Source organism: Anas platyrhynchos, chromosome 1, assembly GCF_047663525.1.
Source record: "Anas platyrhynchos isolate ZD024472 breed Pekin duck chromosome 1, IASCAAS_PekinDuck_T2T, whole genome shotgun sequence".
Taxonomy (NCBI): Eukaryota; Metazoa; Chordata; class Aves; order Anseriformes; family Anatidae; genus Anas; species Anas platyrhynchos.
Window position 1 is genome coordinate 79,544,458 of NC_092587.1, and position 22,183 is coordinate 79,566,640.

A 22,183-nucleotide genomic window follows, 5' to 3' on the forward strand; every position below is an offset into this window, starting at 1 on the left:
AGTAATAGCTAGGATGTTTGAATAACAGATACTTCATAAGTATTGTTAAAATCACCACTGATTTCAGAGAAATTAGCTCAACATGTGTTATGGTTTCAGCTGGAATAGAGTTAATTGTCTTTATAGTGGCTGGTATGGTGCCTTGTTTTGGATTTAGGAGGAAAATAATGTTAATAACATAACAATGTTTTAGTTGCTGCAGAGCAGTGCTTACACTATATCAAGGACTCTTCTGCTTGTCATGCTGCTCTGCCAGCAAGGAGACTGGGGGTGCCCAAGAAGCTGACCCAAACTGCCTGAAGGGAGATTCCATATAATGTGACATCATGCTCAGCAATAAAAGCTGGGATAAAGGAGGAGGAGGTGGGGGATGTTTGGAGTGATGGTGTTTGTCTTCCCAAGAACCCATTACGCACAATGAGCCCTGCTTTCCGGGAAGTGACTGAGCATCTGCCCACCCATGGAAAGTAGCGAATTAATTCCTTATTTTGTTTTGCTTGCATACGTGGCTTTTGTTTAACTAGTAAACTCTCTTCCTCCAAGCCCATGAGTTCTCACACTTCTACTTTTCTGATTCTTTCCCTTATTGCACCTGGGAAGAGTGAGTGAGCGGCTATTTGGTGCTTGGCTGCCTAGCAGGGTTAAACCACAACATGTCTTGAGAAATATTTGCCATAAAACCCAGCAATCCAGGAGTTGTCTACAATGCATATAGAAAGGTAGGCTCTAAGTACCCTGGAATAACATGTTTTTTTCTCCATTGAAAAAAAGTATCTTGTTTATTTCAGACGTTTTCCTTGCTTTTCCTTCTCCATGTAGAACAAGTCTGTCCCTGCACACATGCTGAACTGAGTTTTTCTTCTCTCTCTCTCTCTCTCTCTTTTCTTTTTTTTTTTTTAACACAAGAACAACAGTTTTTCAAACGAGTCTTTAGTTGCTGATACTACATTCTGCAGGGGAAAGTTACGTTGTTTTTTTCGTTTGAAAGGAAGTCAGCAACGCTGATTGTGACATTCACTTCTTAATCTTTAGCTTTAAAGATCTTAAGAAAAGCTGTCGTGTTGTGCTTATGGAACATAGATACATCAAGCGGTTAGTATCTCAAAAGAGGATCTCTTCACCTTTAAAACTCTCACTTACATACGCCTACTACCTCCCTACCACCTTTGCGTGTCCATAAATAAGTGCACTGTTGGCCATCAGTGTCCATGGATGGATTCTAACACCACAACAGGTTTTTATTTGTGCAGGTCAGCAGAGGCCTGTAAATTTAATTTAATATTATTAGTTTTCTGAGGTCTTCAAATGTTCAATGAGTCTACAGCTGTTTGAGAGGTGAGTTGCAAAATATGGAGGGTCCTTTTTTGTGTAGATATTTTCCCTGGTCTCTGAGTTTCAAGGCTCACATACTGCTGTATTCTGCCTTCTCTTTGTTTTCAGTGCAGCTAAGAACTCACTAAGAGCCACATGATGTGAGGGAGGGGTGTCAGTTTGTTGGTGTTACGAAATATATCATGAAACATTTGTTCTACAGTTGCAATCACGTGCATGGTAAAAAAGCGGTACTTCATGCCATGAGCTCACTTGTGAGCGTGTCTGTTAGTTACTCATCACAGGTTACAGACATTAACCACAGCCCTCCAGATGGGCACCACACATCTGGGGCAGGTATGAATCAACATACCTTGGAAACTGCATCTGCCTTTAATTATGTGCTCCACAGCAAACATGAGCTAAAGGCTTTACATTTTGAAAGCCATATTGGACTTACTTATCTTTCTTGATGCTAACAAGGTCTTTAATTCCAGTCTGTGCATTTTTTGTTAGAGTAGCATCTTTGATGTTAATGTTATGGTATTTTGTGGTTTGTCTTTTTTTCCACGCACGGTTCACCACACAGAGACAGTGTAAAAGCACAAAAAACTGTATTAAAAGCCTGGCAGCTTAGAAATTCTCCCTAACTGGCCCTAAAAGGGCCTTGGAGTGTCTTTTTCTAAAAAATATTGTATGATTCCATGAAACAAGGTAAGAATTCAGTGTCTTATTGTGGTAAGCACAATGTAGAAGAGTTAACTTTAGGGGCATTTGAAGAGATGCTGTCTGAAATAGAAAGGGTAAAAAAAAAAAAATTGCTTAAGCAACCCTGTCTGTAAGCATGGAAAAGTAGATTTTACACTAGTAGATTTTACACCAGTAGATTTTGCAAGGCAGCAGTTTGTATGTATGAGAATGCCTCAGCTCTGTGGCCCCACTGTCTGAGAATATGAAACTAGAGATTCACAGTTCAGTTTGAGCTTTTTGAATATTAGCTTTCACATCAGAAGTGTTTGATATTTTATCAGATAGGACTCAGATGTCACACTGGTATTTTTTAATCAAAGCATACCAGAAGAGAAGGATATTGAAATGCAGTCTCCCTGTTTTGCTTCCCTATTGAACAGCCACCACTGCTGTGCTTCATGACTAATACAGTCAGTGTATCAGGATCAGTGAACAAGACTCAAACATACTGTGGAAGAGTTGGTTTTCTTTGCTTCAATAAAATATTCAGTTTGGACTGTGTTCATTTTTCGCTTGCACAAGTCTTTGTTAAATTAAATATACCAACTTGTTGTTTTGACTATAAGAAGTAGTGCCAAGTATCCAGCAGAGAAGAAACAAGGGTGTGCTTTTCTCTTCTGTAGGGGAGCCACCTGTATAAGATTTGGTAACTCACCTCTCGATTTGAAGGAGGAGATCTTTTTCTACTCACTGCTGCTGTAATAATAAAACAAAGTTCACACACACAACTTCTCCTAGAGTCTGGAAATATACAAATAAATGGGATACAGTCTGCCATAAGAATCATCGTCTTTCATTTAGGTGAACTTGTGCATAAAAGGGTTTGCAAAGCACTTCAGTGGGTGTTTGAGGTAGACAGAGGACAGCTGAGCATCTTTGTATGGACAAGAGGAATTCAGAGGTCCCCCTAGCCCCTCGGTATTGTTACTGGACATAAAACTTGTAAAGCAGAAATTACGCACTCTAGTAGTGAAAAGAGCATTTGCAGGAATACAAAATTCATTGCTCGATTTGTACAATAGATCTGAGGTGCCACCTGTGGTGCTTGGTATGTTCAGAAGCAGCTGGTGTAAATAGGAATATACCAAAGGCAACGTGAGCCAAGAGCAGAGGACAAACCTTGCAAAGGCAATGCTCTCATCAACCAGGCACAGTCCCACGGGGGCTGAAAACAGCAGGTAGAGCAGGGTGCTGATAACAGTGTCCTTCAATGGTCCCAGGCAAAGCAAGTGATGAGGCAGGTCCAGGATCCACTCAGGGAATCCAGTCAGGAGCAACAGGGACAGAGACATGGCTACAGACAAGACTATAATGTGGGTGTAGAGTTCATCCAGGAGGCAGGGAAAAAGAACTGGAGACAAATTAGAACATTCTTAGAAGGAGGGATCCAGGAGGCAAGATACCAACAACAAAGGTTCAAGATCCATCCAAGAAATGAGGCAGGAAAGCAAGACTGGAGACAGTACATCTATGACATTGCCCAGGCAGAGACTGACCCCAGGCCTGAGACTGAATAATCTTGGGCCCATGGGAAGGAGATCTGGGTGGGAGTCTCAGGAGAGGCTTTCAGGAAGCTTAGGGCCTATTAGTGCCTTCAGGGCCCTGTGAATACCCAAGTGGAGGTACATGATTTTCAAACAGGAGGAAAGCAGTTTTATTACACCTCCACATCCATTTTCCCCTATATGTGTGTTGTTTGTTCGTTGTTGTTGTTTTAATTTCCATGTTTACACATTACTTGCTCTCCTCATTATTGAACATGAGTCACTGGAAATATTTCAACAGTGGTGCAAATATTTGCACTCTGGTTACTCATTTCAAAGACACATGCTAGCTAGAAATCTAGAGTAATTGTTACTCTTATTATACTAAGTTATTTGTAACAATTGGAACAAGTTACTTTCGTGACTTCTTTGAAATCTAATCGTGACATTTTTTTCATTTTTTTTTTCCAAATATATTAATCTAAAAAAGATGGTAAGTCAGATCGCTCTTAGCATTTTTTCACTGTAGGTCCAGAAATAGTGTGGTGTCCCTGAAAATTGAGTGACCAAGCATCTTATTTACTGACTAGATCAACAGTCATTAATTTTACTTAACTTTAGCTTCAATATCTGATCACATCTCTCAGGCAGTACTTAGAGTTCCATGTCAAAGAGTTCGCAACATAAAGGGGCAAAATGTAGGAGGAAAGGCAGGCCACCATCTTCATTTCCTTGCTGCTGTTCCTCTGCAATCTTGTCTTATGGTCCAAATCTCTTCCTTAGCTCATAGCTTTGTATCAGGTCACAAGGTTCAACATTAGAAGAAGATGGGAGCCATCAGGCTATTAGCCACAAGCGTTATGGGTCACCTCATGCTTGATCCAGTACCTCTATACCCAGCAGCCATGCAGGTTGGCTCTGAATAAGTATGAGACACTGTCTAGTAAAATCATTTTCTTCCAGCCCTTCAGAAAACACCAAAATATTGAAACCCAAATAAAAAGTGCCTCACCAAAGTCTGCCTCAGGGACGTATACAAAAGCAGTGGGCTCCAGCACAGTCTTCAGCCCTCACAGGTGGCATCTTTCTTGCATATCATACAGATCATGTACACAGTGCTCATCCTCACATATCCTGTCTGTTCAAGAGCTGCTGCTACTGTCTGTCCATGGGAATGCTCAGCACTCCCAGAGCCACACGTGCTGACTCACAGTCCTGTTGCATGATCTTCATGCTAACACTTGGCAACTTCTGAGTTCCCTGATTTTATCAGACATGGCCTTAGCAAGCACAGAATGGTAGAATTCAAATTTCTGCATAAGTCTCATAATATTTACATTGATTGATTGTTGTTTTGTCAGAAAAACGAGTCTCCTGACAAAAAACTCTGCCTATTGTTTGGCAATTTAGCTTAGAGAGTCAACAATGTTGCATTCTTCTTACAGATCCACTTCTTTAAAGTCTGGCAATTATCCATTTGGATCGTATTTTTTTTTCTGTAAACAGCACAGTTCTCGTCAGTCCCAATTCTACTTGTAGCTAACCTGATGAGAGAACAAGAAGGATATAATGACTTGTCAGTTTTAAATTCAGTACTGGATAAAAACACTGGTAATATACTGGGTCAGGGTATTGGGGAAAGCACATTCAGTGACATGTTGAAGTACAGTTCTTCTACAATCACGCATAGGTGGAATGGGCACCCACAATCAATCCTTCTGGCCACTGAAGGATTGATTCTCATGAACATTACTGTAAGAAACGTGAGGAAAATCTCTGCATGCAGCCATGATGATGAACCGCAATGCAATGTAATAGTGAGAGGCAGAAGGACCCTTCAGCTGCATGAATCCTGGCACCAACTCTGTGTAATAGACATCACATTCAATGGAGGTGGTATGTACAGTCTACGCACTGAGAGTTCAGTGATGGTGATTTTTAATGGGAGAAGTGTGTAACAATTTCCCTTTGTAGTCATAAACACAAAAACTGTGACTGTGGTTGGTCTTGCAGCCAGAGGACAAATCTGCTTCCAGAGGTGCCCAGCAGGATCTGTTTAAACTGGTGGTGAAAGAGACAAAAAATAGGTGCCTGAGACTGCAGGACTAGGTCTATACTTTGGGAAAAGAGCTTGGGCTCAGAGTTATATTTCCATGCAGAGTGACACACCTTTGCTTTTGCCAAAGATGCCTTCCCCTTCAAACCCGCAACCAGTAATCACCTGTTTTCTTTTACTCTGGGATCTCCAAGCAAATTCCGTTGTTTCTTCTCATCTTCCACCTTTAACCCAATCCATATATATTTGGTATCTTTCTCTTTATTATCTATAAATTCCTGTGGAACAAGCAGAAATATGTTATCCAGCAACAGAGTTTTTCTGCTGTGTTCAGGTCCCTGTCCTGTCCCATACACAGCTTTCAATGCAGTCCCTCACATGAAGGGAAAGGGCAAGGATACAGCTACAGCAAAGCAGCCCATTACAGTGGCTTACACACATGACCACCCACAGAGATTTGATTTAGGCTGATGCTCAGACCAATTAGCTTCTTGCCAGCTGTCAAAAAAAACCCTCAACAACTGGAAATGGCCTCAATGATGTTTCACACTCTAGTGAGCCAGACTACAAACTTTTAAGGTAAAGTCTTGTTCCTCAAAGAACAAAGAGTTTCTTAGAAGAGCCATGACCTGCCATTTAGTCATACCCTGATATTCACATTTCCAAAGAAAAATGGGATGGAGGTTTGACTGTTTGAATTTCCATAGTCAAATAGTAGTCAAATCAAACCTCTCTTCTCAGAGCCAAGTATTGGAGATGAGTGGGAAGCCCCAGCATTTCCTCCTCCCAGTCAAAACTGTGGTGGTTTCCACACTTGTTCCTCTTGTGCTTCTCTCTATTTCTTCTCTTGACTCTCTCTGAAATGAAGTCCTGTCCATAGGGAGTCAGATGCTCTGCACCTGATAAGGTTCTTGCTTGGCTGTGTGTACACCTGATATTTGGGCAGCAGTTGGAGGTTCACCTGGTGAAATGTTTGGCTAAGCTAGATGCTTGTTGTGCATTTTTTTAGGGCTGCTGCAAGACTTACCATCTCAATTTCATCTTCAATGACAAGAAGCTGGGATTTCTTAGCTAGACAGTTTCTTTGGCTGTCATCCCAGCTTACAGCCTCCTCAGAGAAGTAGTAACACCTTCCCCTGTGTAGTTGCCACCCTGGCGGACACAGCTCACATGTTTCTGTAGATGGAGAGAGGGAAACATTAGCTCACACCATTACTTGTTCCAGTTGCCCTGTAGCATTTTATGTTCATGTGCCAGGCTGGCTGGTCCAAAAGCAGTCAACCTTTACTCCAAAGAGTGGGTTCACTGGTAGCGGAAGGTTGTGAGGTTTGAAGGCTTCTCTGTCACACCTGTTCTCAGCTTCACAATCCCTTGCCTTGATGCTATGCACTTGTGCATTACCACTGCACAACTCCTCGCTCTCCCCTCCCTGATGGATATGCCAGGTGGATATGCACAGGGAGAACCTAGAGGGCTGCGAAGACATTCATTCCCCTCTTGAAGTCCTTGTGAAGAGATACCATGCTATAGGACATGATGCAGAGTGTGTAGATATTACATATGAGGTGACTGAAAACCACAGATACTTTATTGAGGTCCAAATTATGTCTATCAAGCTGAATAAAGAGTTAGAGTGAATTGAAGTGAATGCTGTCATTCCCAGATACACTCTCTGTTTCACTCACAGCATCTGTGAGGAACATCCCTCACATTTTCTGTCCTGGTTTCCTTTAATGTTTCAAAGTAACAGTGTCTATATATATATATATATTTTTTTTCTCATTACAATCAACACTCAGAAATGCATTAATGTTAACTAATAAATAATAGATCCATGGTGAAAAGACCAGTAAGGTCTGCCCCTTCATGATTCTTGCAAAAGGGTAGGAAAGCTAAATCCTACCCACTCTTTGCAAACAGTTATTGTCTGGAAAGTGTTCTCTAGGATACAGGGAGGCTATAATAGATGACATTTCTGATAGCAGCCTTTGACAGAAAGAAAGGTCAAAGAAAGTACTGAAAATTGTATGTACCAAATAGTGCAAAGCTGATGTCATTAAAATGTTAGTGTAGATCCAGTCACCACTTCTCCTACGGAGGAACACCGTGCTCCCCGGGTAGTACCAGTGATTTCCCATAAATTGTGGGCTGTCATAGAAATGGGAACAGAGACAACAGAAGTGTGCACACAGCACATCTTTCATAGTGTGAAAGGACTAACTTTCCTCACCTTCTCCATCTTCACACAGTTCCTCCATTAGCCATTTCAGGACCACCACCGAGATTGTTTTCTCTGAAGAAATGTGATTGTCAGTGTTATTTAGACCATACTGGGAAAAAAAATCCGATTTTTCTGCTCTGCCTTCCAAAACTTGAAGAAACAAAATGGAATAAAAATATAGATACAGATTATGATTAACAACAGGGTCAAGGAAGTACAGTCTTTGTATACAGTGTTATACTGTAACTGTGAGATGTGTGTGTATATGCATGCGGAGGGGTATGAACACTCAATTGTGAGTACATTCAGTGAGTATAACTGTCTGGCAAAGGGTGTAGCTGCTGAATGATATGGTGAGTACAGGAAGGTTTATGCCACATCTGATAGCTGGATGTATAAAGAATAAATGATATTTTGGTAGGAATTTTTGTTGGGGAAGTATGTGTTGTGTTTTTTTTTTCTGAAAATTTTCAAGGCTATTTTCTTTTAGGAAATTAATATATTCTCTGGAACAGTTCTTAAATAACTAGAACATGATCTGGGCTGTGATATTACTGGTACCAGGATGTCTGATTAAATGAAACAACCTGAAGTCTGTTTTTGTTTGTTTGTTTGTTTTGTTTTGTTTTGTTCTTTTTTTTTTTTTTAATTATTTGTTCAAACCCACAAAGTAATTAATAGAAATAGACTCAAAGTAGCACCACAGATGCAACGTTTAACTCATAATTCAGGAAGGTCAGACGCTCTGATTATCCTAGTGATTTGAAGTCTGCCTCTACAGCCTTTCAGCATCATTGATGATGACGTAGACTGCAGCAATTCTCCTTCATCTGTGCTCTGTATATTAAATGTCAAGTAGGAAATGTTCCCTTTGGAACACCACATCTATTTTCCTGTATCTGTGTATAACCTGACACCTTTAATGTGATGCTAAGGGAAAGTGGTTTTTTTTTGTTGTTTTGTTTTGTTTTGTTTGTTTTGTATCATTGTTTTTGTGAGGTTTAACCATGCCTATAATGAAGAGATGAAACTGATGGTAGGATTTACTCACATTGCTTTGCTAGCACAGCCATGGTGACCAGCAGAATGAGCACAAGAAATCCCAGGGCCAGTGCCACATAGAACCAGGTTGAGCGCTGCTGTTTGCAGCCTGGAAAGACAAGGGGAAGAGTGGCTTAAGCAATTTGCACTACAAAAAATAGCACTGCCTTCATGTATGACTGTTTCTAATGTGGAAACAACAGAGAAATCATGTAAAATAACTGCCGTTTGTAGTATGTGGGGACATTTTACTTATCAACAATTTGCATCTATTTTGCTTAGGTGAAAGTGAAGTTGAAAGATCCTGTTGTCAGAAAAAGCACATGATTTTCAGCCAGTTATTCCATTAAGAATTCTCTTTTTCTCTTTTGAGATAATTTTTTTCAAGCATTGCCTATTCCCATCTACCCACTCACACCCTGCAAAGCCCTGCAGAGCAATTCCAGGGAGATGTCAGGAATGATCAGTGGTATGCTCTCTGACCATGCTCTCCTGTGTTAAAGCGCTGGCTGTGTGGCTGAAAGCTAACTTACCCAAACTCACATAAAAGGCAAAGATCCCACACTGACCTCACAGCACAGAGAAATACAGTTGGTCAAGCATCTCTCCAGCCATTTGGCATTCATCAGTTTCTGGGAGTGTAATACCCAGGAAAAGGCAGGACCCGAGGAAATTTGGGGTCAAGGTGTTGTTTCCACAACCCACAGAGTTATGCTTTCATAACTACTTTTTTTTCTGATCTTTCCAGGGTGAGATGAGAAACTGCCCTGTTCTCCAGCCGCCTGAGATATATTTGCAATGTTCCCTCTTAGCTCACAGAGCTTTGTGGTTCTGGCCTTGTTTTGCAAATGTCCTTCAGTAGAGAAGGTGACACCCCTCAGGGCACAGACTGCAAGTAGAGAGCTGGGACTGCAAATAGTGCTCTGGGTATTAGGCTACTTCCCAAGCTTCCCTACAGCTGCTCCTGCAGAGATACAGTTGAGTCTGTACTTATAGGAGGGTTCTTCAAAGAATGCAGAATTTTATTTTCCTTTACTAAATTTTTAGTTCAGGGCACAAAGGCACTAAAAATATTTTTAAAATCTTTTTCAGTATCACTTTTACAGGATAATCTGAAAACCCAGTGAAAAGAAACGTGACCATGTGAAATGAGAAATCAATTCCTTACTGGGAGATTGTATGTAAAGATTCTTGATAATAGGTTTTACTGTTGGGTAATAGGAAAGACTAAACTATAATTAGTAACTGACAACCAACAAAATAGTACAATACCAGAAACGGAAATCTCTGATCTGCTGCACCCTTTGGGTTTCGTCTTAATGCGCAGTTCAGCATACGTGATCATGTTTCCTGTAAGGAGTAGGGAAATGCTAACATTTGTGGTTGAACGAGCCATTAAGTGGAGAAAGAAGAAAGAATTATACAGGAGACACAGAGTCCATGTAAAAAGGGACATGCATTTCCAGAGCTGCTGGTTCAGCTTTTTTTTTTTTTTTTTTTTTTTTTTTTTTTAAGAAACAACAGGCAAGATGATGACTTACCATTTCCTGCTGCTGTCAGGAAGTAACTAAAAACCTCCTCCATAATCTTTGCTTGAACTAATTGGGTGCTGTATGGCTGTACCAGGAGGCAGCCGGGCTGACGTTTCATTAAGACCTGGGTACCAGCCATAGAAAGTTTCCCAGTGTTGCCAAGCCATCTCAAGAGGTACCATAGGGACTTTCTGGGCAGCAGAGCTGTGATTGCTTTGCAAAGCAGGTGGACCGCAAAGGGAAAACTGCAATTCACAGAAATACTTCTGCAGCAAGGTGGTTCTGGGGAACATTCTTGGCTTGTGAATTTTTATGCTAGAGCATTATGTGAAACCTGTATTAGCAGAGGAATGGACCTGCTGATTTAAGGCATCCCTTTCCAAATGCACATTGCCAAAACAAAGCAAGAAAAGCAATTAAAATAGGAGGGTATGAGTTAGATGCACATGATTTCACTACTGAGCACATTTTCAATTTTGTTTTCACCATTTTGTATTTTGTAGGGCTACTAGCTAATTTTATGGATGATATATTGACCTTTGGTACATTGATCTTCTCTCCATAAATAGTGGGTTTTAATGAAGCTGAATCAAGAATAAGCTTCTGTGCTACATGCTCGGTTTCTGATCATTGGGTTTTTAAGAAGTACTTTGTGTTGTACATAGTCTCACTGGTCAGAGAAGAACTTGGCAAAAAAAATGAAGAGAGTTTCACTGGGATGAAATGAGGTAGCATTTGATATGAGTTGCTGAAGTGTGGAGAGGTTTAATATAAGAAAAATAATGAGGAGTACTGAATGGAAAATGAGGTTTATTCATAGAGGTAAAACCTCCTATGTTTTAGAGAACATTGCCTAATACATTTTGCTGTTTGATGTGTTACAATTTATTGGCTCAGTGAACTACAGAAAATTTCTAAATTACATTTAACTGTAAAGATAAGTAGCTGTTTTCAGAAAGAAATGCTTGTAAGCATTTTTCTTCTTAGAATGTAAATATTTTTCAAAGTACAGTAGTGGGAACGTCTAAACATTTACATGCACTACCCCTATAAATGGAAACACTTTTTCCAAAATACATACTTCAGAAAGTGTATTACTATTGCTAAATATTTTCTCTCCCAAATAAAGGTACTTTCCTTTAAAACTTGAAGAACACATTTCAAACAGTATAAATAATTTTAAAAAATCTTAGCCATGTAATCTGAAAGTTTCAAAAGAGGGATTATTTCTATTATATTGCTGTATTCTATTATATATGTGCTGTATTGGCACATGACCATTTGAATGTCAAGTCCTCAGAAGTCAGCAAGTGGTTTGAAAACACCACGTAACCTGAATTTTGCCGGATGCTTACACACCCCTACCTAGTTCAGCAATAAGGAGCCCTCGTTCTAGGTGGAGACCTCTGTCACTTACTAAAACTGAAATTTCACTTCTTTTCTGTATGCAAATCATCAAGTGCAGAAAGATATTTCTATTTACTGGAAGCTTCTACTTTGTGAATGTACAGATTGGGAGTGCTCCTGGCAGTTCATTCACACCAGAAAGTCAGGCTTTACAGCAATTGTGCTCTTGTGGTCTACAAGAAACCAGGCTGAATCTCAGCCAGCAGTGTGTCATTATCACAGTGGTTCAAGCCACCAGCGTGGTTCAGTTTGGAGAGCCCTGACTTGCAGGGGAGGGAAAGTTTCTGTGCTGCTCCACTTGCTGCTGTTGGGGCCATGGCTGGAATGTTGTGTCCAGATGGGAGCCACCCAGTTTAGGGAGTCTGGGGAAGCTGGAAAGAGTCCAGCAGAGGGTGGATGATAAGATGGCCAGGGGCACAAGTAGATAGGGGGCAAAATAAATGCAGCCTACAAATATTTGTAGGATAGTTAGATGATGGAATTGAACTCCCAATTTTTTTTATTATATTATATTATATTATATTATATTATATTATATTATATTATATTATATTATATTATATTATATTATATTATATTATATTATATTATATTATATTATATTATATTATATTATATTATATTATATTATATTATATTATTTTGTTTTATTTTGTTTTATTTTATTTTTCTAGATGAAATGCCTTGTATGTAATCAGTTATGGGCAATAATCAGGTTGCTCTCAAACATTTCTTGAATACACTAGGAAGTGTGAACTGTCTTTTGTTAGAAAACTGATGTATTTATGTAACATTTTTCTACTTTTAGATGTGTTTTGAAGCACATGCAATGTGGTAGCACCTGCTAGTCCATCAAAGCATGTGCACAGATAATATCACCAACTCAACATGACCTGCTAGAGCATTCAGAGCTCTAGGTCAGAGCTTGTCCTGATTCAGAGCACCTGACCAACTGCTGAAGTCCAACAGATTGTGTAATGACCTAGCGCTGACATTCAAGTTGGAATAGGATCACAACAAGCTCATTTCTGGCACTCTTCTGGATGCAGCCTCACAAGTTTATATCCATAGACATGTTTTATTCCTACATTGTGGTAAACAGTGTTTAAACACTTTGTCCACTCCATCATCTTTATCCCAATAGTTTTCAATAACTGAGTTTTTCTTATCATTTGCAAACTAATTGGTTCTTTGTGACTGTGCCACCAGTGATTTCTTTTTTAAAATCTTTTTCTGTATCCTAATAAAATATACTCAATAAATAACCTTTGAGATAAGAATAGTAAATGGGAGAACTCCAAGAAACTCTGCATAATATGACCAAAACAAATCCAGCTCTCACAGATAAAGAAAAGACAAAAAAGAACTGGGCCCTGGATCTGGAAATATACATTCACACCCAAATCCAAATTTTACATATTTAAAATACCTACTCAACTTCTGCAGAGCCTTGGCAGACATTCAGCCCCCAGCATGTTTATCTTTCATATGCACCAAATCTTGACAGCAGCTATACTTCAGCAGGACAAACTAGCTATGCCCCTCACCCATACTATTTTAGTATCTACTCTAGTAAATTACATCTAACAAAGCTCATACATAATGCAGCCAGGAGGAGGTGGGCATGTTTGACTTTCCAATAGCCCAGTAATTTGAGGTCTTACCTAATGTTTGGGAATCCACAACTTGGAGTATTCATATGCTGAATTTGCAGTGGTGACTCAAGCCAGCTCTCCTTCCTCCCTGGTAAAATTTTAACCCGGCCTATCTTAAAACTGCTTCTTTTTCTGCAAGATAGCCAGATATCCCTGGCCAAGAGCAAGACTGGCATAAGTCTGGCAAAGGGGCGTTTGTGGGTAATAGGCATCATCCAGTGGACATTTCATTGTTATCACAGTCAGCTTAGAGCCAAAGTGAGAGCTTGTGACACTTGACACAGACAGCCCCATCAGCTGGTAGTTAGTGCATTCACCTTGGAGCTGAGACCCTCTCCATGAAAACTGGTTTCAAATGCTGTCTTCAAACTGGAGAAGGCATTTAAACTTCTTCGTGTAGGGTATGACAACGAGTGAGACATGCTAGTAGCATGTCTGGTATGCAGAAGCTGTTCTGTCCAAAACAGCCTCGAGCCCAGCCCACACTGGAGAGAAATTCTCCTGGCCTGTAGGGAAGGATCTAACACACAGAAATGGCTGAATGAGCAGCATCTTGGGTCATTGGTCCTCTCTATTGGCTGCTTTTGGCAGTTCCTAGCTCATTATGTTGGGTTTGATGGATCACAAACTTCCTCTTTAGCTCTAAAGAATTGTTGAGCACATCAGTAAGGGGCCGCTATGCAGTGGGTTACCTTAACGCTAATAACTGCAGTATTTACAGTTAGTTTAAGCATGTTTCAAGAACATTGGTCAACATCTCTGTCACATTTCATGTTTGTTTTTTCTTTTTTCCCTGAATTTTTAAAAATTACAGAAAATGCTGGGGATGTATTTATGTTTTCTCCCATTCTTCCCATGGTAGAACCAACTCTTTTGCTTTTGCTTGGCCTCTTGGGGTAAAAGAATACTTGCCAGCTGGATGAATATATATGAATTTCAGTAAAAATGTTAAAACTTAAAGGAAGGAATAAGCTGCTGAAATCATTAATTTGAATTTTCTAATGCATGATAATACATCTCAAGGTTTTGTCCACTTTAATTGCAATAACATCTATGTTAGCATATGTCAATGAAGAAGACAGAACTAATTGTCATTAGGGACTATTTCTAGCATATTCTAAACTTATACTAGGGAGCTGAACTCTATGATCCTTGTGGGTCCCTTCCAACTCAGGATTGGAACTATGATTCTGTTCTATGATTCTATGGTGATAGGTCTAATATTGCCTAATACTCTTTAGTGCTTCTTTCATTTGTGCAAAAGTAAGTAGAAAAAATATTGCCGATAGATTTCAGACTTTAAAAATAACAGAAATCTTAACAACGCATTTAATTAAGACACACATCAGACTTGTAAATGCAAGCCCAGTTGAATAAAATGTGTTTGAATACAACCAGATGTTATGGTGAAGGAAGATGATACTGGGATCTATCAGTAGTGAAGGAAACACTGTTTAAGATATTTTATCTGTATAATTAAGACAGCACACCTGAGACTTGTAGTAATACTGAGTATATATATTTCTGATGCCCATATTTTGTAAAGGAGATGCAATCATTGGTGGATGTACAAAAGATCCACAAAAATGACTGGAGTTATTTAGAAAGCTAATTACAATGAACGATGTAAAAGCAAAAGGAGAATCAGAGATGAATTAACTACTGTGGCTAGTAATTTAATGTGAGAAAACACTGAGTGCTAAAATCTGTTAAAGACAAAACAAGAACTATCTAGAAAGTAATGAGAACTTCCATTGGAAATTAAAGCCTGGCTGATTCAAAATCAAGATTTCCTTTAGAGAGTACGATCAAGGAACACGTCTGGATGTCTTCAAATCAGGATTTGACACCAGTCTCCCTTTGCAAATAAATTATATCACCCTGGAAACTGGGTAAAATTCTGAGCGAACCCTCTGTGCTTTGCGCTGTACAAGTTACACCAGTTCAAACAGCCTCTGTGAATGTACAGATAGAAAGTGTAAGGTACGTTATTCAATTAGGTATCTAATTCAAATGAACTCATTTTTATCTTTCAGATAAAGCTTTTGCAAAAATATAAAAAGTAGTTTATATTTTTTTTAAGAGCATTCAGAGCATCATCAGCATTATTTATCTTCACCGTAAGCATAATGTTTTCTAAAAATGCTCATTATACAATGCTTCTAAATATATTAATTTCTAATGATCATTGAAAGCATGAAAATATCATCTTATGACCTTTATGCATTTTCTGTTTGCTCAGGTGGTGGCAGACCTTTATTGTGATTCTGGGAAAATCAAAGAGGAAGAGCAGTAGGGTTTTAGGAGTCATTCAGTATTTCCTTCAGTAACACTGACTGCACTTTCGACTGGCACTAGTTTTCTGATTAAGTTTAGTATCCTCTTTCCATGAAAACGTCACAAAATGCATTGGTCTGATTTTTTGGGCTAGGTTAATTTGGTGGAGCATATCCTAACAGCTTTCAAACATAGTGTACATATTAAAAATAGTGACCTTTGTTTAAAAAGCTGCAACTTTTTTTTTCTTCTTGTTCTGTTACTTAAAATAATAGCCAAGAACTGAGACAGAGCTCCATAGCAATACTGACCTAAGAGCAACTTCTCTGATTTGTATCTCATGAGGTTCTCTTCCACAATCTGCAACTTCTTGCCCTTCTCATGACTTCTGCATACAGCATGTTATAGCATTCTTTTAGTATCAAATGACAGAAAAGAAGAAGAGAAGAGAGAAGACAGAAGAAGAAAAGAAAAGAAAAGAAAAGAAAAGAAAAGAAAAGAAAAGAAAAGAAAAGAAAAGAAAAGAAAAGAAAAGAAAAGAAAAGAAAAGAAAAGAAAAGAAAAGAAAAGAAAAGAAAAGAAAAGAAAAGAAAAGAAAAGAAAAGAAAAGAAAAGAAAAGAAAAGAAGAGAAAAGAAGAGAAAAGAAAAAAGAGAGGGAGAGTGAAACAGAGGGAGAGAAAACAGTGTTTGTCCAAAAGCTGATTAGAGGTTTTACCTGGAACTGAAGTCCGAGAAGGCGTGCGTGGTCTTTCCCTGGGTAGCATTGCTACATCTACATACGTGATATCACCTGCCATTGATGAGCAAATCCCTCTGAGTTATGGCAAGAGCAGGTTTAATACAGTGGGTTGCATCCTGTATTAGCTTTGCCTGCCTCCAGAAGTATACATATGCTGTGCTATGGCTCTGAGGAACGCTGAGAAAGAGATAAAAGGAAGGAAGTTACTTCTTTCAATACAGCTTCAAAGCCTGTTTTCAGCCACCATTCTGTCTCTTCTTTATGATCTCTTGCCCTTCAGAATGCAGGAGAAAATGAAGAAGAAAAGATAAATAAATAAAAAACACACTATTTTTATTAATATAAAATGGCCCAAACAGAGGAAAGTTTCTATGAATACACAAAAAATGTACTTACACAAGTACAAAAGCTCTTCTGGTTCACACAAAATAGCTAAAGCAGTACAATATGGCTTGTGGATGTATTAGACTACTGTTAGTGATCTTACGTAACTTATTTACCTAAAAGGAAGAAAAAAAAGATATGTATCAGTATAAGACATTTTGGGGCTAACGTAATTACAACCACAGCTAATGCTTTTAAAATGCAATTCAGATTTGAACCCACTCAATCCACTAATTGTTTAATAACTGAATTTAGGTTATACTAACAGTGCAATACATTTAATTCAAAATAAAAAGTAATACAATCAATGTCTTTTACAAGAGTGTTTGAATGCTTTTATATTGCTCTATCAGTAATTACTAGGATCAGAGTTGCTGTTCATTAAGTGGTTTGAGCTGTTCCCTGTTTGACACTAACTCCACAGTCAGAAAGTCTGAGTAGCTTTTAATTCCTTGGTCATGACTCCTGTGTTTGCTGCAGCATATTTTGATGACAGTGTTTTTGTCTTCTACATGTATATTGAAAAGAAAAACCACAGGTTTGAACTGAAACGTAAGGCCCTTCTATAACCTAAAAAAAATGTTTCAGAACATAAAGACGTACTGTACATGAAGGGTCTGAAATTTCCTGTTAAGAGCTATATCATTGTTTTTGTGCTTTATTCCCACTTAGAAAATTTCTTCAGAATTCAGCACAGATAGGGTTTACAACCCTATTAATGCTAATTGAAAATAACATTTCTATTCTGTTACATACCCTATTCTCATTTTCTATTACATTCAATGGGACTATTAGAACCTTATAGATTAAAAAAAAAAAAAAGGTTTATTTTTGTGATCTTATATTACTGATCTTTTCCCTTTCTACTCTCAATGTTGGTAACAGCATTAAGCACTGAAACAAAAAGGTTTAGGGAAAAAATGAACCTTTGATAGTCATGGAACAAATTACTCAGAAGTACTGCTCAGGTACGATTTACATGCAACATATCTGAATTGTTGTTATTCTATCAGCCACAAAGTTATCAGTGTGCAGATGTGGATACTGTTAACTGGATACTGATAAGGTTTGTTTTATGACAACCTACATACCAGCTTTATGACTGGTCCAATCATGACACAAAGCATTTGCCCTCTGATTGAATCAGTTTCCATTGCGGGCCCCTGAAGTTCTTAACATCATTTGCAGCAGGATATTTATGCTTTGAAATGGAGAAAAGAAATATATATATATATATATATATATATATATATATATATATACATGTATATATATATTTTTTTCTTTCCACTTTGATCCATAAAGGAGAGCAGGAGAGCTAAAAGGCCAAAGAGGTTGCATGAGCTCTCAGTCTTTCTTTCCATTATTTCATATACACCTAGGCAGCCTTTTATCACATCACTCTCTCCTAAATGATTCAAAACCATTAAGATGTAATCATGTATAGTCTGTGCAAGCATGAGTCTTTTTGAGCAAGTGGAAAAAAACTGTGTTTCTATTTTAAAGAAACGTCCCTCTCCTCTCCTCTCCTCTCCTCTCCTCTCCTCTCCTCTCCTCTCCTCTCCTCTCCTCTCCTCTCCTCTCCTCTCCTCTCCTCTCCTCTCCTCTCCTCTCCTCTCCTCTCCTCTCCTCTCCTCTCCTCTCCTCTCCTCTCCTCTCCTCTCCTCTCCTCTCCTCTCCTCTCCTCTCCTCTCCTCTCCTCTCCTCTCCTCTCCTCTCCTCTCCTCTCCTCTCCTCTCCTCTCCTCTCCTCTCCTCTCCTCTCCTCTCCTCTCCTCTCCTCTCCTCTCCTCTCCTCTCCTCTCCTCTCCTCTCCTCTCCTCTCCTCTCCTCTCCTCTTCTCTCCTCTCCTCTCCTCTCCCTCTCCTCTCCCTCTCCTCTCCTCTCCTCTCCTCTCCTTGCTGAAATACATTTTCAAACCCAGATGTAATCTCAATAAGCATGCAGTGCAGACTAGGCAATTACATCCTTTATGACTAAAAGGTTCTCACTTACCCCCAAAAAATGACGAATAGTTATTTTCCACAGCAAACTCACAAAACATCCATAAGCATTTCTCATTTTGGATTTGAGGTCTACTTGCTGTGCTCACTGTTAAGACTGTTAAGGAAAAGGAAGACGATTTTTAATTTCTAGAAGGAATAGGGGTATAGAAGTCTTTGAAGGGCATTTTTCTTGGATTCTTTCCATTCTACAGCAAAATTATGGTTTTGCGGTGTTTGTTTGTTGTTATTGTTGTTTGTTTGTTTGTTTTTTTTCTTACTTTTAAGAAGGGTATTGCACTGCTACCAAATTTTAAGTATTTCCTTTAGAAATAATACTTTCAGCTCTGCAAGTATTTTCATTCTGTTCTTTGTTTTCAGTTTAAATGCTGACTTTATTTATGAATACCCATCTGTGGGTCACCATGGCTGACCCACTGATCCTCACTGTATGGTGCTGATAGCACTTTACATCCAGAAGGAACAATCCTGTCTGTTTTAAGAAAAGGTCATTACAGAGCCAAAGGATGACTGTCTGCAAAACAACCAACTACTCACAGAGATGAGGGAAGGTTTCCTTTTCCTTACCCACGTGTGTGGGGGTGGCAGTTCCCTCCAGCTTGAAAGGTCAGGTCTCCAGCGCTATGGGGCATTACCAGCCTGCACAACTCAGGATTGTGCAGGAATATGGGGAGGAAGGAATCTCTGGAGGCCTCTTGTCCAATGCCTGCTCCAAGCAGGGCTATTTCCACAGCTAGAAGAGGTTGCTCAGATATTTGTCCAGGCAAGTTTTAGAGATCTCCATGGACAGAGGTCTCACAGATTCCCTGGGCACCTGTAACAGAGCTGCACCACTCTCGCGAAGGAAGAAATTTTTCCTTCTGCCCAGTCACAGTCTCCCTGGCTGTAATTTATGCCTATTGCTTCCTATCCTTTTGCTGTGCCCCTTTGAGAAGAGTTTGTCTCCAGCTTCTCTGTAATCCCCTTCTTGTATGTTACCTAACAAAATGCTACAGATAACAGACTAACATTGTATAAAGCAATAATCTTTCGTTATGTACCATGTGTCTTAAAATAAATTATTGACATTTGTTGTAAACTCTGCTAGAGTTCATCTAGTTTGTTTAGACACTGCCACAGCTTCAGTTTTGTAATATTATTGCAAAAATCTGAACAAAATTTTTGCTTGTCACAGCCCAATGTGTTTTACTGATGCATTTTGGAGTATAAATGCTTCACAAGATGAGTCTATTTAAGATTATTTTTGCCTTCACTGTCATCTTTTTACATCTAATCATTTGGTTGTAACAGTATTTTTGGTGTGTTACCTCCGTGTTAAAAAATAAATAAAAAAGTTGCCCAAATGCCTTGATGCTTCTTCACAAGTTTACATCACAGCTGTAAACTGGGTTGTGTGCCCATGTTGCTAAACTTCTCCTAGGATTCACAGCCATGTCACATCATGTCCTTTGACTTCTCCAGGTGAGGCCTTATCTCACTCTCATCTTTCCTTCCAGCCACCTGACCAATATGCCTAGCCAACAGCACATAAGCCCTGGCGAGGCCTGTGAAACAGCAGGGCTTGCTGTGCATTAGTCACCCACATGTCAGAGGCTGCAGGGAGGAGTGGTTCATTGGCCCCAAGTTCTCAGACTGTTTGGCAGAGCAAGGAGATACCTGGCAGTTCAGACCTGCTTGCAGCATCTGCTGCCTCAGGTAAAGGTGGTGGGTGTTGTTGCCTAGGATTTCTTGCCCATCATTTGGAGTCTGGCTATCTGGGGCTTAAGTAGCACTGCTAAGGTAGCCAAAAGAATGAGCTCAGGTTCTTCTTCTTCCCCACCTTGGCACATGTTCCTGACTGCACAGAGACACATTGCTGCTAACGGTCGTGGCTGAGTAATGTCATGTGGTGATGTTTGGGTGCGAGCACAGCTATCTGTTCCAGTCACACACAGGGCAGATGTGATAACGACTGCAGATTGCACCCCATCTGTAGGTGTGACAGTGTGTCCTCCATTGCGTGAGAAGGCACGAGTAGACAAAACAGCAATGTGGGCTGCAAAGCAGAATTCATCACCTTTTGCCATAAAATGTTCAGCCCAGGCATCTGACTGACTCATGGTGCATGTTTTGAAGAACTTAAACTACTTCTCTGACAACAAAATGGACCCCTTTATTTCCCTAAGGTTGAGCTGTAACACAGAGACTTCCAAGCTGATATGTGTGAATCCCATGCATACATCTCCAGTTCAGTCTTTTATTCTAAACGCTTTGTAACAGCAGAACCTGTATGTACAATGCAATCAGTGCAAGAGCAGCATGCATGCAGCTGTGATGAGAGCTATGACTAGAACCAAAGACACTTTCTCCCATGAATGAAAGCCTGTGAATTGTCATCCCACGCTGTAGAAAGAAGAAGAAAAAAAAAAGAAAAACAAAAGAAAAAAAAAAAAAAAGAAGAAAAAAGTCATCTCAACAGGGTAAACCCATGGATTTACCAAGAAACAAAAAAATGAGCTCAGAAAACCAGCTGTGCCTGGGGATTGCAGGATGAATATTTCTATGCCAGCAGTTTCATGTTCAGCAGGTGGGACTTGGGTTAAATGCAAAGCAGTCAGGATTAGAAGTCTGTGAGATGGATTCTTCCCTGTGCAGCTTTGTTGTTGTTGGTGGTTTTGTTGTTTTTGTTTGTTTGTTTTGTTTCATTTTGCTTTTTACCTGTGTGTGTTTTGTGTTTTTTTTTTTGGGGGGGGGGAGGGAGGTGCTGTGTGAAGGGGGAATTTCAAATCTTTTTTTACTCTTCAGGTTCATTCCCAAAGATATGGCTGTGTGGAGTATTTATTGTGTGACATTTTTTCACTGCTCAGCAGTGATGGGGTGAATATGTGGACAGAAGAATGTGTTCAGTCTCCTGACCAGTTTGGTGATGGCATGTCGGGAAGGTGAACACCCCTTCCAACACACTGCCATATTGCCTTCTCTCCTTTCTCTAACTCTCACACATTGAATCAGTTTTTCTTCAGAGCTTTGAGTCAGTGAGCCAGTTGGGACCTATTCCTTAGGCAATATGTGCTTGGCAATGTTTAAGGTATGTTCTGGTCTTCTGGAACACCCATAACTGTGAATTGGAGAATGGCTGCTGGGAATAAAATGCAGTGTGTCTGTCTGCAGACCATACATCTCCACAACATCATCTAGCACTTTGTACAACAGAGATTGTCTCTGCGGTGTCATAGCACATGTTCTGGTGCAAAGCTGCAGATCATCCCGGTGTGACCACAGCGTTGAGGCTGAGTGAACACTTCTTGGTTCAATGCAACTAACTGTAACGCTGTGTGCTGAGT

At 39.6% G+C, this 22,183-nt stretch overlaps 1 protein-coding gene across 2 annotated transcripts; it reads right to left on the reverse strand.

Moving 5' to 3' along the window:
• Nucleotides 1-1,908: 1,908 nt before the first annotated feature.
• LOC101804866 (killer cell lectin-like receptor subfamily F member 1) lies at nucleotides 1,909-16,657 on the reverse strand. 2 transcript variants are annotated; one of them, XM_005012662.6, is made up of 7 exons: nucleotides 16,451-16,657; nucleotides 10,136-10,213; nucleotides 8,874-8,972; nucleotides 7,832-7,972; nucleotides 6,629-6,777; nucleotides 5,767-5,879; nucleotides 1,909-5,089 (listed from the first exon to the last, which is right to left on the reverse strand). In XM_005012662.6, exons 1-7 carry the CDS (start codon nucleotides 16,530-16,532, stop codon nucleotides 4,957-4,959), a joined length of 795 nt encoding a protein of 264 aa, XP_005012719.1. In that variant the 5' UTR covers nucleotides 16,533-16,657; the 3' UTR covers nucleotides 1,909-4,956. The 2 variants fall into 2 exon arrangements, with proteins under 2 accessions (XP_005012719.1, XP_021123304.1); XM_021267629.4 differs by lacking the exon at nucleotides 10,136-10,213.
• Between the last annotated feature and the right edge of the window lie 5,526 nt (nucleotides 16,658-22,183).

What these genes read in the sequence shown, in the direction of transcription:
- LOC101804866 (XM_005012662.6), bottom strand. Translation starts at nt 16,532, where the DNA reads ATGGCAGGTGATATCACGTATGTAGATGTAGCAATGCTACCCAGGGAA. An exon ending in ATCAGAGATTTCCGTTTCTG is followed by an intron (nt 8,973 to 10,135) that starts GTATTGTACTAT and finishes TTGTCTTTCCAG; the next exon opens with GCTGCAAACAGCAGCGCTCA. An exon ending in ACTGTGTGAAGATGGAGAAG is followed by an intron (nt 6,778 to 7,831) that starts GTGAGGAAAGTT and finishes CTCCATCTACAG; the next exon opens with AAACATGTGAGCTGTGTCCG.